This window comes from Oryctolagus cuniculus, chromosome 4 (assembly GCF_964237555.1).
Source record: "Oryctolagus cuniculus chromosome 4, mOryCun1.1, whole genome shotgun sequence".
In the NCBI taxonomy this organism is placed as follows: Eukaryota; Metazoa; Chordata; class Mammalia; order Lagomorpha; family Leporidae; genus Oryctolagus; species Oryctolagus cuniculus.
Window position 1 is genome coordinate 144614911 of NC_091435.1, and position 19078 is coordinate 144633988.

General features: G+C 51.0%; 1 protein-coding gene and 1 pseudogene across 5 annotated transcripts in view; both read right to left on the reverse strand.

Moving 5' to 3' along the window:
* IL20RB (interleukin 20 receptor subunit beta) overlaps positions 1-19078 on the reverse strand; it is a 52021-nt gene that overhangs the window by 5744 nt on the left and 27199 nt on the right. Inside the window, exon 7 of one of the 5 annotated variants that reach the window (XM_017346798.3) lies at positions 13142-13411. The exons of 2 other annotated variants lie outside the window; for them this stretch is intronic. In XM_017346798.3, the coding sequence (XP_017202287.1) occupies positions 13340-13411 (72 nt within the window). In that variant the 3' untranslated portion in view covers positions 13142-13339. Of the gene's footprint in view, positions 1-13141; positions 13412-14909; positions 16604-19078 lie in introns of those variants that run through there. 2 more of the 5 variants (XM_051818623.2, XM_017346797.3) reach the window with 2 other exon arrangements.
* Positions 2766-7276, reverse strand: LOC138849386 (protein lin-28 homolog A pseudogene; annotated as a pseudogene).

Genomic DNA, 19078 nt, shown 5'->3' on the forward strand with positions numbered 1-19078 from the left:
GGCGGCGCGGGATGTTAGTCCCAGACCCGAGATGTGGGTCAAGCAAAAAGCAAACGGCGCTCCAGCCCAGGTAACCGGGGCACGGGCGGCCCGGGGTGCCTGCCCAGCCTCGCCCACTCTCGGGCCGCCTCCATCAAGTCCCGGGTTGAGCCCCTCCATGCAAGCTTCGGAAAGAGTCTAGGGTCCAGAGCAGCCCCTGAGGCCGGCTCACAAAGCCGCGCTGCCGCCGGCCTCGCGGGGTCCCGCGCGCGCTGCCCGCCCACGAGCATCGCTGGGCACGCGCTCCCCCGACCCTAATAATCTCATCTATCACAGCCGGGGGCTGGGGGGTGGGGCGACCCCCGCTCTGCCGGCAGCGACTCCGAGCGACGCGGAATATCATTATCAGAAGCCCCTCGCCTGCTCGCCTGAGTATGCAAACCCCAGAGCTCCCTGGGGCCCTCGCGGCAGAAAGTGCCCTGCACGACGGACATTAGTTATTTTTGCGGGAGAGGACGCTAAGCTCCACGGGGACCCAACCAAATCTACCGCGGCCGCGAGCGGGCACCAACCAAGACCTGCACTGACACCTAGTGGTAGCTCGCGGAACTGCGGCTGGCTCCTGTGGGCACAGCTGGCCAGGCCGCAGCGAGCTGCGATGCCTGCCTGGGCAGGGCCAGGGTGGGAAGTGAACCCTGTGCTGTCACCAGCTGTTTACTGAAGGACAAGCCAGTGATTCGTGCTGAAATATCGCACCTTGTCAGGGAGAAGGCGGAATAGAAGTCCTGAGTCGTTCAACCATCTCAGAGAAAGCCAGGTCGTGAAGAAAAGGAATCAATCAAAAGCACATGTGGGGTCCAGCGTCACCTGCACCCCCAGGGGCGCCCATACACTCACACTGGCCGGCAGAGAAGGCCATTGCAGCACTTTTTGGAAGAGCAAAACATTACGTTTTCCAAGCAACCTTATTTTTATCGTCCCATATTTTATTGTTACTTTTATTTGGAATCTCCTTTCTATAGAAAAATAAACTTAATCGTGGCCATCTGCAGGTAAAGGCGGACATTTTCTGTTTAAACTCAGTTCCCTTGGAAGTTTTCCTCTCCTCACCCTGGCTTCCAGGCTGAGACTTCCCTGCCCTGGCAGCTGTCCGGGTCTCCAGGCGGAGGTCTGCCGCTGGGGCTGCTTCTCTTGGAAGCCTCAACTTCATCTGCTCAAGGCGGTCCCATCCCCCACACTTCTCTGCACCTGGTCCCCGGGGGGGTCACAGGGGTCTCCCTTTTTGGAGTCCCTGACTTTTTCTGGTTCCAGCACTTCCTCCCCATCTCCTTCCTCCACCTCGGCTTTATCTAGTCTGGGGTTGGGAGGGTCGGGGGGATTGACTGAGCAAACCAACTAGGAGAAGAGGGGCAGGAAGAGGGGCCGGGGCCTCCACTGTAGCACAGCAAATGAAGCCGGTGATATCAGCATCGCATATGAGCACCGGTTCAAGTCCCAGCCAGTCCAGTTCTGATCCAGCTCCCCGCTAATGCCCCTGGGGAAAGCAGCAGAAGATGGCCCAAGTACTCGGTGCCCTGCCACCCACTTGAAGACTTGCAAGAGCTTCCTGGACCCTGGCTTCGGCCTGGCCCAGCCTCAATCATTGTGGTTATTTGGGGAGTAAACCAGCGGGTGGAGGACCCCTCTCTCTCTCTCTCCTTCTCCCTCTTCTATTTTTTTTAAGATTTTATTTATTTATTTGAAAGTCAGAGTTACACAGACAGGAGAGGCGGGGGGGGGGACTTCCACCCGCTGGTTCACTCCCCAGTTGGCCACAATGGCCAGAGTTGTGCTGATCCCAAGCCAGGAGCCAGGAGCCTCTTCTGGGTCCCTCACGTGGGTGCAGGGGCCCAAGGACTTGGGCCATCTTCTACTGCTTTCCCAGACCACAGCAGAGAGCTGGATTGGAAGTGGAGCTGCCAGGACTCGGACTGGCGCCCATATTTTATTTTTTTTAAAGATTGATTTATTTATTTAAAAGACTTATACTGAGGGGAAAGGAGGCAGAGAGAGCTTCTCTCTCTTTGTAACTCTGCCTTTCAAATAAATAAAATCTTTGAAAATAAAAAAAAAAAAGCGGGGCTTGGGCACCGCACACTGGAATAGAGAGGTGACAGGGCTGCCTGAGGAATGCACTGCCTGGCACAGACGCGGCCCCACCCGGGGCCTCAGCACCCACATGGGGCCCAAAGCAGAGTGGCCAGTCAGGAAGAAGCTGAGCCACCTGGGCTCCATGGCCATCGCCATCTGCCTCCAGGGTTCCCCGGTGCTGGAACCCGAGGCCCTGCCTGACTGAGCCCTGCCCTGGTGGACTTCCCCGCCTCCTCCTGCCCTAGGAGCCAGCATGAACACAGTGAGAGGGGTGGGGCAGGAAGCTGCAGGGCCTCAGCCCCTGTCACCCTCACGGCCCTGGTCTCCTCCTAGGCCCTGCTCTCGGGGCCCAATCTGGCTGGACCCAGGTGGACCCAACACACACCCTTGCAAAAGAACTTGAACCAAAGCACTCAGATCCGGGTGTGGGTCACCGTGGGTGGCCCCTGGAGCTGGGAAGGTGACGAGGCCCGGTGCCTGGCCTGGGTGGGCTGTGGAGAAAGAGAGAACCAGCCCACCCCACCAGAAGGCCGCCGCAGAAACGGCACAACAAGTCTTGTGGCACCTGCAGCTGGAAGAGTTTGGCATCACCCCTGAAAGCAGAATATGAAATTTGGATACAAAATTAGGTATAGAAGTGAATACTGCAGGCCGGCGCCGCGGCTCACTAGGCTAATCCTCCGCCTAGCGGCGCCAGCACACCGGGTTCTAGTCCCAGTGGGGGCGCCGGATTCTGTCCCGGTTGCCCCTCTTCCAGGCCAGTTCTCTGCTGTGGCCAGGGAGTGCAGTGGAGGATGGCCCAAGTGCTTGGGCCCTGCACCCCATGGGAGACCAGGAGAAGCACCTGGCTCCTGCCATCGGATCAGCGCGGTGCGCCGGCTGCAGCGCGTGGTCCGCGGCAGCCATTGGAGGGTGAACCAATGGCAAAAGGAAGACCTTTCTCTCTGTCTCTCTCACTGTCCACTCTGCCTGTCAAAAAAAAAAAAAAAAGTGAATACTGGGGGCCGATGCTGTGGCGTAGCAGGTAAAGCTGCTGCCTGCAGTGCCAGCATCCCATATGGGCGCTGGTTTGAGTCCTGGCTGCTCTTCTTCCGACCCAGCTCTCTGCTATGGCCTGGGAAAGCAGTGGAAGATGGCCCAAGTCCTTGGGCCCCTGAACCCACGTGGGAGACCTGGAAGAAGCTCCTGGCTCCTGGCTTCAGATCAGCACGGCTCTGGCCATTGCGGCCAATTGGGGATCAAACCAGCAAATGGAAGACGGCTCTCTCTGCCTCTCCTTCTCTCTCTGTGTAACTCTGACTTTCAATAAAATAATCTTTAAAAAATGAATACTGTTGGAACAATTGCAGAGGTATACAATACTTAACACACCTCTTTAGTGTTTGTTTTCTCTCATTCTAAGTACTTTTTTTTTTCAGTACCAATAAGTCTTGATTTATTCATTGTATTTCCCCAGGGAAAGGAGAAGGGATGGGGAGAGTCAGCATATGTGTTACAAAGCAATTAGAAAATGGGAAAGGAGGAACCCAGTACAGCAAAAATCAACCTTCAAATACACACTCCCCAGTGATGGGGTCACCAAACCCAAGGGGACTTATTCTCTTGCAGTTCAGGAAGGGTGGGGGGGGTCAGCCAAAGAACAGAAGCAAGCTTTCCTACCCTCCCCTCCCGCCCATAAATTCAAGATTTCACACAAAGCTTTGGTTTCTAGCAATAAACATGGAGTTACATTCGTCTGTCTTCTATCAAACAATCTTATGGCCACTTTGACATAAGTTTCTTGCACCTGCATAAAAGTTCCTGAGTGACTTGGATGTACATTCATAGTCCCCTGCTTGGTCTCCAAACCCCTTTTCTACACAGAAGGTGCCCAATAGCTTCTCTTCTTTCGGATAAATTGAGGTCTGACCCATCCAAATGCATCAGTGTCTTAAGTCTTTGGCATGAGTCCCATCAGGAAATGGTCTTGACTCAGGAGGTTGAGACAAGGGGCGGAGCTTCCTATTTTGTTCAGGATTTTTGCATGAATCCTTTAGATGTGTGGAGACACCCAGGATTCAACTTTTATGTGTGGGTGGAGGAATGGAGAAGAGGGTAAGTTAGAGTCAAATTTTAAGGACAGAGATCCAGAATAGGATAGGGGAAGGGGAACACCAAAGACAGCTTAAGATCCCCGCTTCAAGAAGAGAGCCTCCTGTGTTTCGGATCCTTTGCCTGGTGCAGAACGTTCTGTCAAAGATGCTTTGGCTATTTTTCTCTCAATACAAAAAGAAGTTTGTAAACAATAAAACCCCAAAAGAACATGGAGAAAGACCAACACATTATATTTACACAAACTAGGCCACCTAGCAATCACCACCTCAGAGACGCAGTGAAGTCCCACAAAGCCCAGACAACACAATAACTGAAGGGGGGCAGCATTTGGGGGAGACAGGAACCCAGGACCAGACACACATCGCCCAGTGCGTTCTATTGCAGTTGTCCCGTTTCAACACAGTGAGGTAGGTTGCGGTGATCTCTCAGCATGTACATGAAACCCCCTTCTCCTTCAGTTACCATGACACAGTCATCACTACAGTCACAGGGCAGGACACTGGCTTGGACACCACCACCGAGGCCCTCACTTATGGGTCTCCCTGGAAGCCAAGAATTTGGAAAGGTTAAGGATTTTTTAGTCCTTGCTTCATGTTCACCCCTGGACAGCACAGGATGGGTAGAGGGGTATTGGTCTTTAACGCATCCTTACCAGCTCCCATTTTTCACACATGCGTGTGTGCACACAAACACACACACCCTGTTGCACATAGTGGGCCTCACCTAAATCTGGTTGGTGAAGGATGGCTCTGTTAACTGAAGCAAGAGACCTGTGTCCTAGGATCAGGCAGCCCTGACCACGGCTCCCTCTCCGGGCCTTTCAGCTGGCATGGCCTGTCTGACTTCTCTGCTCCATCTTTTCCTGTCCAGACTAATTTTCCATCTTCCAGGAGGAGGAGCTCAATCAGGGGGCAACCCCATTAACACTTCATCTCCCTGAAACATTTTCAAGGTGGAGGGGGTTTCAAGAGGACACTGTGGCAAAAAAGCCAGCTCCAGTTGGCAAAATGAGGTAGTTCAATAGGCTGTGCACTCCAAATAGTTGCTCTCCATGGTGATAAAAACAACAAAAAGCCTTCCCTGCTGTGCAGACCTGGAGCTGCTGCAGACTTAGTCCTGAGCTTGCTCATGGCCTGAGAACACAGTGCAGGAATGAGGGCCTTTGATTAAAATATACAAAAATACAAACCCAGACTATTTATATTAAAAAAAAAGTTAAAATGCACAAGATATGTCGTTGGCACATAGTTAGTGCAGTTGGCATCCTGGAGAAAGTGGGACCCAAGGTGTAGTTATCCAAGGGAGCAAATAAATAAATCACATTGGCCCAGCATGGGGTCAGGAGCAGCGGGTCTGTGACTGTTCCCCTAGCCACCCTTTTTTTTGCCAATCATCACAACCCACTGCTTGGGACAGTTCCCAGCACCCTGTCCCAGGATCGAGTTATGAGGAAACAAGATGTGGAAAACCCTGCCTTATTCCCGAGAGTCCCTCCCACAGGACGTAGTGGTTTGGGGGTTGGGTCCAGGAATCTGGTCCCACAACCAAGCTTCTCACCCTGGCTAGGGAAGTATTATTCCATATCCTTCCTTCAAAGGAAAACTTCCCCCATCCAGGCGACTTTCCAAAGCTAGATTTGGCACGTGGGGCCTCAGATAAAGCACGCAGGTTACAGGGTGATACCCCCCCAAACCCCTTAATTGCATTTGGATATAGCATGGTTGGAATTCCCTGCCTCACTCCTTCCTCCCGGCACGAGGGGAAAAGGGGTGATGCTGTGAACCCCAGCCCAGGATACGTGGCAATGCCAGCTCCCCTCAACCCACCCTGTCCCCACTTTCTCCACTCTGCAGCTGATGCCTGCTCCTTGAAACTTCCTGATAGCCAAAAAACCAGCCCCCACCCACTGTGGCTCAATTCTGGGCCTCGGGGAGCATGGCAGGGCTGTGGATCGCCTCTTCACCCTCCCGGAGTAGGCTGGCTTTCCCTGGGCGCTGGGGGCCTGCTGGGCCTTCAGGGGGCACGAGGCCACCATATGGCTGATGCTCTGGCAGAGTGGCACTTCTTGGGTTGGGGTGGCAGCTTGCACTCCTTGGCATGATGGTCTAGACCTCACAGTTGTAGCCCTTGCCTCCTTTAGATCTGCGTTTTTGCATGCTCTTCCCCTTTGGCCGCCTCTCGCTGCTGATACAGAACACCCCACCAGGCCCGGTGACACGGATGGATTCCAGGCCCTTGGCGGACTTCTTGAAGGTGAATTCCACTGCTTCACCCTCCTTCAGGCTCCGGAAGCCCTCCATGTGCAGCTTACTCTGGTGCACAAAGACGTCCACGGGGCGGGGGGGGGGGGGGGGGGTGTCGAGCGCGACCCCAGCGCGGGCGGTCATGGACATGCGCACGTTGAACCACTTACAGATGCCGGCCCCGTGCAGCAGCTGCGGCTCATCCGCCACCCGGGTCGCGTCTTCCGGGGCCTCCTCGGGCGCCTTCTCCGTCGCCTCGGTGCAGCCACCTGCAAACTGCTGGTTGGACACGGAGCCCATGGTCGTCCGCAGAGCCCGCGGCCGCGGGCCCCTAGTCAGGCGGCTGCTGGCCCCAGAGAAGTCCGGAGGCAAAGGGCATTCTAAGTACTTTTTTTTTCAATGTGAAAAAAAGCTCTCCCACCTGTTGGTTCACTCCCCAGGAGTAGGCTAGGCCAAAGCTGAACCCAGGTCTTCCTCTTGGACCACCCCGGCTACTTCCCTGGGTGCAGGTTAGCGGGGAGCTGGACTCAGGAGCAGAAGCAGGACTCAAACCCAGGTTCTCTGACGTTAGACACAGGCGTCCCTCCCGGGGTCTACACTGCTGCCCCCAACGCCTGCCCAGGTCTGTGCTGACTCTGTAGTGTCGCTATAACTCGAGAAAACAGAGGCATAACTTACTCTTTCTTCTAACATGGCTGATCAAAATTTGCTCTTTGCTACTGATAGGTAGAAGCGTTCATTTTCACCATCTATAATTACAGGTTTTACACGTAAATACTACTCTACAGATATATGTAATGTCTTCTATGCTTTTAGAACTACTGCCAGGTTTGCAAAACCCCTGAAAACATGTCTTTACATTTTAATGGCAATTGTCAGGACATTTCACTCTGTGTGTGTATGTGTGTGTGATGAAAGTTAAATACAGGTTGAGTATTCCTTATCTAAAATGCTTAGGATCCGAAGAGTTTCCAATTTCCAGGTTTTCCGATTTGGGAATTTTTGCATAGACTTTATTGGTTGAGTAACCCAACTCTAAAAACCTAAAATCTGCTTTGGCAGTCAAAAATTTCAGATTTCAGAGAACTTTGGATTTTCAGATTAGGGAAGCTCAAGCTGTTCGATGTTCTTAGAACTGATAACACTCACTGTCCAGTTTTGTCATCTTTGTAGGGCTTATTATGAAGGTATTATTATAAGGAATTTATTTCTTGGAAGAGGGCTTCCTTTTAATCAATACAGCAAAGAAACAGATTCAAAAAATGTTTTTTTCAACAGGACTGCTGCTGTCTTCTTAAGATCTGCATGCAGGAAGAAATGCAGGGGCTGACGACCAGTCGCAATTGCAGGCATCGGTGTCACAGGGCCTCTTAGCACGTGAGTATGAGCAAAGACCGCGCAGTGGGATTGTGGTACTGCGTGTGGCGCTGCCTGACACGGCCGAATGAGTCATTCCACGTGATGTGCTTGTGTCTCCTGGCTTCTGTTTTCTTCATCATTTCAGATTAATACCAACAAGGCCGATGACTCAGCAGATAGTCCCCTGGTCTCCACCTTCTCCAAGACTACTTGATGTAGGCTTTCTAGCTTACATGGCTTTCCCCATGTATGCTGTGCCCAGTGACCTCAGCCTGGCTTCCCCTTCTGATGCTCAGATTGTCTCCACTTTGGCCAGAAGGGCCCCATTTTGGATTGGCTCCTGTGGTCTTGGGATCAGGCTAATTTATGCCTTGGTTTCTGGCCTTGATGTTCAGTGTTGAGTTTCGCCTTGAACTTGCAGCTCAAAGTCTGACATCTACTATGTCTCCCAAAATGCTTTTGGTGGGAAGAGTACTGGAAACCTGAACGCGGGAGCCAAGTGCATTGTGGGCCAATGTGGCTCCCTGGTCATTTCAATAGCCAGAGACAGAAGGTGTGCATTTTTAATAAACTATTTCTGTTCTTTTGGAAGCATCCATTCACATTGGTTTTTTTCCAGTCCAGTTCTAACCACATAATGGTTCCTTCTCAAATTCTTCATTCTACAGTATTTTTCCTTATCTCTTATACAAAAAAAAAAAAAACTGGATCCCTAACAAAATTTACATAATTACTTATCTTCTTTGTCTTAAAATGGCTCTAAAATAACATTACAATATTAACACAAATTATCCAATCATTAAAAATACAGTTCAATTTTTCTAATGCTTACTTTTTATTTGTTTTTATGCTGCAAGCTACTAAGGATTTGCAAAAAAAAAAAAAATTTAAACTCTCTTGGGCTGTATGGTCACTAATAATAGCTCACACTTCGACTCTCTGAATCCTTATCTGGCATAGAGCTGCAGCTCTACCGTTTGCTTTCATACTCAGTTTGAAGGTCCTGGCATCAGGACAGCTGATAGCCCAGAGCTCTTAGAAGGCGGCGACTGGCACTGACCTTATTTTACTCGCAGGTCAACACAGTGCACAACTGCAAATGCTCCGAAGTCCTTGGAAAGCACAATTAGCAATAACATTAGTACTACAGAACACTCACCCTTCCCACACCGTGTAAGAATGCCATAAAACACAACCAGATAGACCTCGATACAGTTGTAACTAAAAAGACATAAGCAGGTATATCAAATTACAACACAATTTTCATTTACTGAAAAATGTACCAGATTATTTCACTATTGCACCATTTTCAGGAAGTTCAACTGAAAACTTTTCTACAGAATTATACAATTCTGACATCCTGTGGGTTCTAATGGAACCAGCTAATAACAACCGCAGTGCTTATAAGCAGAGCCTCTGACGTCACATGCAGGCTGTAGCTGCTTCGTGCCGGTGAGGAAATCCAGATCCTTCCCCAGAAGCAAACGCACTGTGCCCCAGATTCCTGACCTTGCATTCCACAGGGGTTGCACCAGAGTAAGTCATAAAATTACATTCTTTGAATTTAAGGTAAGCTGAAACATCATCTGGCTTCCCCTAGCACATGTTAACACCTTTGTATAAAGTTTCAAATGGCATTTTATTCAAAAATTCCAACTGGGAATAACTGTTTTAGGTAGAAAATGATTTTTAAAGTGAGTTATTAGGGGCCGGCACTGTGGCATAGCAGATAAAGCCACTGCCTGTGATGACGGTATCTCATATGGGCGCTGGGTCCAGTCCCAACTGCTCTACTTCTGATCCAGCTCCCTGCTAATGAGCCTGGGAAAGCAACGGAAGATGGCCCAAGTACTTGGGCCCCTATACCCAAATGTGAGACCTGGGAAAAGCTCCTGGCTCCTGGCTTTGGATCAGACCATTTGTGGTATGAACCAGTGGATGGAAGATCTCGTTCTCTTTCTTTGTCTCTCTCTCTCTCTCTCTCTGCCTTTCAAATAAATAAATCTTAAAAAGTCTTGTTGCCAAAGGAAAAAAAAGGCCCAATTCCCGGCATCCACCCCACACCACCACACCCAGCTCTGGAAATGGGTATTTTGCAGTCTGTTTAGAACCATACCCTGGGCCCAAGTTGTTTTTTGTTTTGTTTTGTTTTGTTTTGTTTTGTTTTGTTTTGTTTTAATCAGTCCTTCAACTTGAAGCTGGCTTTTGACAACCAAAAATTAAATTTATCATTCAGGGGGCCGGTGCTGTGGTGTAGCAGGTAAAGCTGCTGCCTGCAGTGCCGGCTAACCGTATGGCCGCTGGTTCAAGACCGGCTGCTCCACTTCCTAACCAGCTCTCTGCTAAGGCCTGGGAAAGCAGAGGAGGATGGCCCAAGTCCTTGGGCCCCTGCACCCACGTGCAGACCCGGAAGAAGCTCCTGGCTCCTGGCTTCGGATTGGCACAGCTCCGGCCATTGCGGCCAATTGAGGAGCAAACCAGTGGATGGAAGACCTCTCTGCCTCTCCTTCTCTCTGTGTATGTGTAACTCTGACTTTCACATAAAATATTTTTTAAAAAATAAATTTATCATTCAAAGTTTTTTTCTTTTTCTTTTTTATTTTTTTTTTTTTTATTTTTTGACAGGCAGAGTGGACAGTGAGAGAGAGACAGAGAGAAAGGTCTTCCTTTGCCGTTGGTTCACCCTCCAATGGCCGCCGCGGCCGGCGCACCACGCTGATCCGATGGCAGGAGCCAGGTGCTTCTCCTGGTCTCCCATGGGGTGCAGGGCCCAAGCACTTGGGCCATCCTCCACTGCACTCCCTGGCCACAGCAGAGAACTGGCCTGGAAGAGGGGCAACCGGGACAGAATCCGGCGCCCCGACCGGGACTGAACTAGGATTAGCCTAGTGAGCTGCGGCGCCGGCTCGTTCTAAGTTTAAAACCTGTTAGTAAAATAAAGGAAGAAGGGCCGGCATTGTGGTGTGACAGATGAAGGCACTGCTGCAGCACCTCCCGTGCCTCCCATCAGAGCGCCGGTTGGAAACCCAGCCACACGACTGCCAGTGCAGCTCCCCGCTGATGCACCTGGGAAGGCAGCAGATGAAGGCCCAAGTGCTTGAGTCCCTGCCACTCCTGTGGGAGACCTGGATGGCATGCATGAACCAATGGACAGAAGTTTCTCATCCTCTTTCTCTCCCTTTCCTTCCCTCCCTCCCTCTCTCTCTCTTTCTCTCCCCTGACTCTTCCTTTCAAATAAATACATAAAAATCTTTTTAGAAATAAAATTTAAATAAAGGAAGAAGGAATTTAGGGCAGAAGGGAAGGTGAGAAAGGCAGTGGGAATGCAGGACAGGCAGTGACCTGCTGGTTTTAAAAACACTGCAATTCATACGCTTTCTAATTCCACAAACAGGCATCCAGCGTCACCAGTCTGCACGGCTAAAAGTCCACAAACTGTATTCCCAACACCCTTACAAAGCCAACCCAACCCATTTCAGACTCTCAGCCGCCAGGCGCCTCCTGTTTGGAGGGCATATTTCCAAGCAGACGGTACTCAGAAGTCTCGAGATGCCACTTCTACTGCGATGAATGTTTAGAGCTTTCCAAAATGTTTGTAAGTGGACAAATCCTTTTGTGTTAAAAAGAGATTATCTCATAAATTACAATCGGGCTGTTCGAAGTTGCTCCTAATTCAAGGTCGCCATCTAGTTGCTGCCATCTGCTAAATTAAATTCTGTGCGTGCAGCCAGAATTCGGTCGTCCACCTCGTTGGCCTCCTTAATTGAGGCTGAATCTGAGGGCTGGGGATGTCCTATTCGGTTCTATTTCCAACTGCAAGATGCAAAACTCAAGTCAGGATGGTGGGGCAACAGTGGAGGTGTGAGATCGCAACGGGCTCCTGCCAAGTCAGTGTTTTTCCATGGGCGTAGCCGTACAGTGACGCAATTTAGTAAAAGATTTGCATGCAAGTCCAGGAACTCTGGATGGGTGTGGCTGCTTCCCAGATGACTATTTTTGTTTGCTTTTGTCTTTTTTGAGAGACAGACAGACAGCTCCCATCCACTAGTTCACTCCCCAAATGCCCACAGTCCACTGCTGCCAAAGCCAGGAGTCAGGTACTCAAGGTGGGTCTCCCAGGTGGGTGACAGGAGCCTGACCACCTGAGCCATCATCTGCTGCCTTCCCAGGGTGCACCTTCGCAGAAAGCTGGCTCAGGAGCTGGTGCCAGCACCCGGACTCAATCCAGACACTCTGATGGGAGAAGCAGGCCTAACTGCTGGTCCAAAGGCCCACCGCAGATGAGAGGTTTTCAGTACAGATGCAAAATGCAGGAGTTACTGAGGCTTGTGCAGGCACTCAGTATGCCAACAGCCAGGTTGGTTTTATTTTTTAAGATTTATTTATTTATTTGAAAGTCAGAATTTACAAAGACAAATTCCCTTCTATAAACTCACAGCTCAAGGAGTAAAAGAGCCAGCCTAGCCCAGGAGTGGGCTGGAAATAGGACAGCAGATGTCCCAAATCAGTCTCTTTTTTTTTCCCCAGAAGTAGGGAATGGCAGCACAGAGGAAAGACCAACAAAGTGAGTGAGGGAGGGAGGGAGGGAGGCAGAAGCCAAGGGGTTGGAAGGGAGAGCCTGGGGCACAGGGCAGCCCCCTAGGACATGCTGGGAACAATACAGAGAGAGAGAGAGAGATACAGGCACGGGGCAAAGAGATGGTGGCCCAAAAGGGCCCACTCCACTAGTGATTATGGAGGTCTGTTAGGGTCCAAGCCCTTGAGAATTTTAGCTTTCCTTCCTCCACCCAGCAAGTCCAGGAAGCGCGAAGTGACAACAAAAGAAATATTCCCAAACTCAACACAAGGTGGCGCCAGACACCCGTGGACATAATGAGGTCCTTCCTTCCAGGTGGGCTCCCGGAAGGGATCTGGTCAGGACAGAGCGAACGCAAACTGAGATCTGAACCCACAGGAGTTGAGTTACTGTAGCCCAAGAATAAAATAGGGCACACAAAAAATAAGAGAAAACATCTTTTTTTTTTTTTAAGAGAGTCTGCAATCCGTGTGTAGGAGGAACTTGAAAGAACTGGGCCACAGAATCCCCTGGCAGACAGGCGCCAAGCAGGTGCCCAGGGGGAAGTGGGGGGGGTGGGGGGCGGGTGTTACAGGCGTTCAGGTGGGAGGCAGTGGTGGCTTGGGCCGAGTTGGCAGGAAAAAGTGCCTTCTGGTAGGCTTTTTTTTTTTTTTTTTTTTTTTTTTACAAATGTCATGCATTGACACAGAAGCCCAACGAAACTGCATAACAAGAAGCAACACATCCTAACCAAGGCACCTTCTTTGTTCATTGTGTTTGCTCTGCTCTTGTTGGCTGTCATCACGGACTGGTGACTTCCCACATTTATCCTGTCAGCTGGTGCCAGCCAGCATTCTCCTGATGCCCATACCGTCCCAACTTTGGACAGTAGCGACTCTTTTTAGATTGCCTTTTGTGTGATTTTTGAATGACCCAATGACTTCAAGCATTGCTTTCTGGCCCAACAAGGGGTAGCCAGTCATTCTAGGGTCCCCATGTGCCTTTCATCTCCAGACAAGGAATCAGTAACTGCTCCAGGAAACCTTGGCTCCTTGGGAGAGGAAAAGAACATTAGAAACCAAAACATGGGCATTGGGGTGCCTTATGGAGGTGAAATATTTAAACTATTTTTAAGGTAATGTTGAACAAAGGTCCTCCCCCCATATGAACACATTTGATTCAGTTCTAACAGTGCACTGTGCTTGCTCAAATTTGAGATCTAGCACTGACCTGCCTTTTCACTAATACTGAAATCTGGGTTATAATAATTATAAATAAATAATGATTTCTCTGCCTGATAAGAGAATAGCTCATGCACACACACACGCACAACAATCAGTACAAACATAGGACACAGTTTGGGTTTCAGACTGCGTATCCCAAGGAAGTGCTGCCCCGCTGCTTTGCTGCAGAGTCGGGGAACGTCTGACCTCTGGCTGTGGAAGGCCCGCGCAGCCATTCGCTCTGGCCCTGCCGAGGCAACCACAGCGAGACCTGAAATTCATGACATCTATAGCAAGCTAGTTTTTAAAATATATATATATATATTTATGTATTTGAAAGAGTTACAGAGAGAGGGAGAGATAGAGACAGGTCTTCCATCCACTGGTTCACTCCCCAGATGGCTGCAACAACCAGGGCTGGGCTAAGTCAATGTCAGGAGCCAGGAGCCAGGAGCTCCCCCTGAGTCTCCCAGATGGGCAGCAGGGGCCCAACCATTCAGGCCATCTTCCACTAGTTTTCCCAGGCCATCAGCAGGGAGCCAGATTGGAGGAGGAGCAGCAGGGATGCATAGACCCTGCGCCCATATGGGATGCCGGTGTCCCAGGTGGCGGCTTTACCCATTATGCCACAGTGCCAGCCCCAGCAGCCTAATTTTTAAGTTGACCAGTTGGGATGTATAAATATTCAAATAACCCTGACAGAATTAAGGCCCTCCATCCCGTGAGAATCACCCCTAATCTCTCACACAGGTGATTATGAAGGACTTATCTGACAGTTCTGCTCTGTTGTCTCCACTCAATGATTCTTAGAAGGCTATATTTTCTGTTCTGCCTTTCATTTTTCCTTAAAGTGTATAAACCCCCAATATACTAGATAGCTCACTTAAAACTGACTTTTTTTAGAGAGAGAGAGAACACTCCCATCAGCTTGTTCACTCCCCAAATGCCCGCAACAGCCAAGACTGGCCTGGCCGAAGCCAGGAACCAGGAACCAATCCAGGTCTCCCACATGGGTGACAGGGACCCAGGCATTTCAGGCATCACCTGCTGCCTCCCAGGGTGTGCATCAGCAGGAAGCTGGAGTCAGGAGCCAGAGGCAAGAATCTAACCCTCTGATGTGGGATGAAGGCATCTTAACAGCTAAGCCAAACAGCTACCCCGTGGTTACTGTTATCATGTGATTATTTGTTCCCTGTTCCACTGCAATGCACGGGCCCTGGGACAAGTTGAGAGAGATTCGAGCAGAGGGAGGTCAGGGGTCCTTTCTCAGACCCAGGCCTGGGCAGAACCCCAGGGAATCGGGCAGGGAAGAGGGAGGAGGTGATGAGCCATGTAAAAGTACACTTTATTTTTGAAAACTGAACATTTTCCAGTGTAGGCCAAATGTAAAATTAACACACACTTTGTAACAAACAACACAATAGCATACAAAATGCTCCAAAGGAATCTTCGTAGCCCGGGGCACAGCCCACCCTCTTGTCTCTTGGAGACCCCACCAGGTGGGGCTGGGGTTGGGCCTCTGTCTTGTAGAAGGGAAACACCTGGCTGAAGCGGTTAGACCTTCTCCACCCCAGCTGGCTGGAAGGGGCCTAAGAAGTGGGGGTTGAGATGAACCAACTTAGAGCCCCCGACCTGGGGGAGGTAGAGGCTAAAATGTGGAGCCATAGGGCTTGCTCATCAATCCCTTCACCCTTCAGGAAACTCCCTCCCTCCCTCCCTCCCTCCCTCCCCTCTCTGGCCTTGGCTCACCTGGCAGCACAGAGGCGAGGGAGAGGGCATCCAGAGGCGGGTCCCACAGGAACAGACTGAGACGGCTGGGGATCCCCCACGCACGCTGCCTCAGGGAAATGAGGGTTCCCACAGGACCTCCAGGATGTGCCCAGGAGGACCGGACCAGGGGAAGCCTTTGCCAGCCACCTCTGCCAGCTTCTCCTGCAGCTGGAGGCTGCACCACCCGAGGCAGCCCTGGCTGTGGACTCCCAGAGTCTGTGAGCAGAGGACAGACGGCTCTGCCTGGGCCTTCCCCCACTCCTAGCTCTTCCTGGGCGTACCCCCCACTCTTCCTGGGCGTACCCCCACTCCTATCCCAAGGAAACCTTGCCAGCCTCCCTGCACTCAAGCTGACAATGCGACTAGAACTCTAAAGACCACTTTCGGTAGGAACCGAACAGACGGCCTAGGGCAACCCCCTTTTATTTTTCCTTCTGCATCGTAGCAGCTCTAGAGGACAGAGGAACACAGCAAACACCACACTTATCCACATCCTTGCGCCCTCTTCTCAAATACACACACGCCCACCTGCAGCCCCCAGCATGCACACGCTGTCTGCACTTTGCAGTATTCCGTGGGCCCCCAGTGCTTATGTGGGTCCTCGGTCAGTGGGGCTGAAGCCACCCTCTGGGTCACCCACTGTCACTGGCTGAGCCAGTCACCCTGCACCCATCCTTCCTCTCCTCTTCAAGGACAGTGTGACCTCCAAGTGCACGGGGCATGGGGTCCTTGCTCTTATTCCACATCTGTATCCTGCTCTCCAGGAAAGCAGAACCTATCGCCAGAGGGAGGCAGGGTCACCGGGTTCCTGGAGTCTGGGGAGATTTTTATATACCCACAAGAGAGAATGTGTGTGTTTGAGAGGCAGGCAGCTAATCCCCTCATTACAGGTGAGAAAATGGGCCATTTGGGGGCCATCCCCAGGGTTACTCTGCTGGGAACAGCAACGCCAGTCACTCTCCGAGCCCCCAGCCAGTGCTTTATCCATCAAGCCAGTCCACCCCATAGTTGCTTCTGAGATGTGGACACAGCAGGCTTCCCTGTCCATCATCCGTGGAGGAAACCAAAAGAACAGCCTCCCTCCACGGCTCCCGTGTGGTGCCGCCCAGGCTCTCAGGCTCCCCCGGCCCTGCCCACGCCTGCTACAGCCACACCCCGCAGAGCTCCTCGGCAGACAGCACAGCCGTGGCGCAGGCGTCCTCATCGTCCCTTCTGCACGTGATCAACTTCTGGGCTGAACTGGTTATCTTCTGAAAAATAATTTCCGTTAGTACTCATTAAATGCTCACAGTAGTAACAGGAGGAAAGAGCACCACAAACATTCCAACTAATCGATCAGTTTGCTCTCTTATTTTTTTTATTTATTTATTTGAGAGGCAGAGAGACAGAGGGAGTGGTTAGAGAGACAGAAAGAGATCCAATCCACTGGCTCACCCCACACATGTCTGCAGTGGCCAGGGTTGGGCTGGGGCCCAGCGGAGGCTGAAGCCAAAGCTGGCAAGCAGGAACACAATCCACATCTCCCACATAGGTGGCCAGAAACCAATTTTTTGAGCCCTTACCGCTGCCTCCCGGATCTGCACTGGCAGGAAGCTGGAGTCAGGAGCTGGCACCGGGAATCAAGCCTAAGCACTCCCACGTGAGTTGTAGACCTCTCAGCTGCGAGGCCAACTCCCTGATCAGTTAACTTCCAAGCAACAAAGGCCCCAAAGATGACGGCAGCCCCCAGACCAGAGGCTTCCTGATTGACTGAGATCAGCTCCCAAGTGGCTGATCCTGTTCCCTGGTGGCCCTGCTTAGTCGATGCTTCGCTTTCTGAGACCCTGCCCCACAAAAACTATAACTCTGGTTAGCTGTGGCTCACTTGGTTAATCTTCCGCCGGTGGTGCCAGCATCCCATATGGGCTCAGGGTTCTAGTCCCGATTGCTCTTCTTCCAGTCCAGCTGTCTGCTGTAGCCCGGGAGGGCAGTGGAGGGTGGCCCAAGTCCTTGGACGCCTGCACCCACATGGGAGACCAGGAAGAAGCACCTGGCTCCTGGCTCAGATCGGCACAGCACCGGCCGTAGTGGCCATTTGGGGGGTGAACCAACGGAAGGAAGACCTTTCTCTTTTTCTTTCTTTGTTTCTCTCCCCCCCCCCCGCCCCCGTCTATAACTCTACCTGTAAAATAAATAAAAAAAGAAAAAAAAAAAGAAATCTAGCCTCCTTCCATTGGACAACTCTGAGAAGAATGTGCTGGTCTGGGGTGGTTTATGGCCAGCACCCAGGTCAAAGTCCACCCCCGAGAGGGCTCAACGGGGGTCATGTTCCTGCCATCTTCTCCCAGCTGCCACGATACAGCGATCATTGCTGGTTGTACCAGGGAGTCATCAGAGGCGCCCTCCCACCCATTGCTAGCTTGCTGAACACCACCGAATCTGCTAGGTTCTTCTGCATTTACCGTCCATGGCCCTTCCTGTCCTCACTCCCAAGGGCATCTCCCAAGGGTTTCCTCCACCTCACTGTCCCAGGAGACTTCAGCCTTGTTGGGAAAGGGGCGGCTGCAGGGGTTTTCTGTTAGTGTCCACTGGCAACCAGCCCCAGGCAAGGATAATCCAAGCAGGGCTCGCTGCGTGCGGTGTCCAGTCAGAGCCGCAGGACACTGGCCGCCCACATCCACAGTGTTACCCTTGACTATGTTTTAAAATCCAGAGCGATGCTGTCCAAGAGAAATACAACATGAACCCCACGTGCTGTGTAAAAACCTAGCAGCACGTTTTGAAGGGTAGAAAGGAATACATGGAATTAATTTTTATATGTATTAATAAATATATGCAAAATATGTTCATCTTAACATGTAATCAATATCAAAGTGTTACTGAAATGTTTTAGATTCTTTTGAGTTTTCAAAATCAGTTATGCATTTGGTATTTACAACACACCTCAATTTGGACCAACCCCATTTCAAATGTTTCACCGTCACGGAGGACTAGCAGCTCTGAAATGGTGCAGCGCTAGAACACTATACGGCACGGTCTCCCAGTTTCAGACGGTATCACACTGTTGGCCCACAGAGCAGAACTAACTTCCAAACAAGGCTCAGCGGATGCTTTTTTAAACAACTGAACTAGTTTTCAACCTTTAAAAGTCAGGAGATTTCTTAGCCCAGCGTCAGAGACACCAGTTAGGAGACCAATACCCTATATCACAGTGCCTGTGTCTGCTGCCTACCTCCAGCGCCTGACTCCTGCTTCCTGCTACTGCAGACCCTGGGAGAGAGCAGGTGATAGCTCGAGCTCCCAGCTTCTGCCCTGGCACAGTCCTGGCCATTGTGGGCATTTGGGGAATGAACCAGCCAATAAATATCTCTCTCACACATAAATTTAAAAAAATGCAAACGGTTTTTTAAAAATCAGGAGATTTCTCATAAATGCCTGAATTTTTAGGTTTCTCACTTAAAATGCGGAGCCCTGGCAATACCAGCTCACGATCCCTCTTGGCAGCTCCTGTGGGAGCAGAGAAGCAGCTGGCTTCTTAGACGGAACATGGCTGCCACGGCCCCACCTCCTCTCGCCGTTGAATTACATTCACTGCCTTGCATGCTCTGGCTTCAGAGGCGTCAGAGCCCACAAACTCCACTGTCTATGGAGAGCTCAAGGCCATATGCGCGATGGTTCATGGAAGAATTATCACTGTGGACCTCCTATCCCATTGCTACCCACATTCGCTGGAGTATGACAGCAAG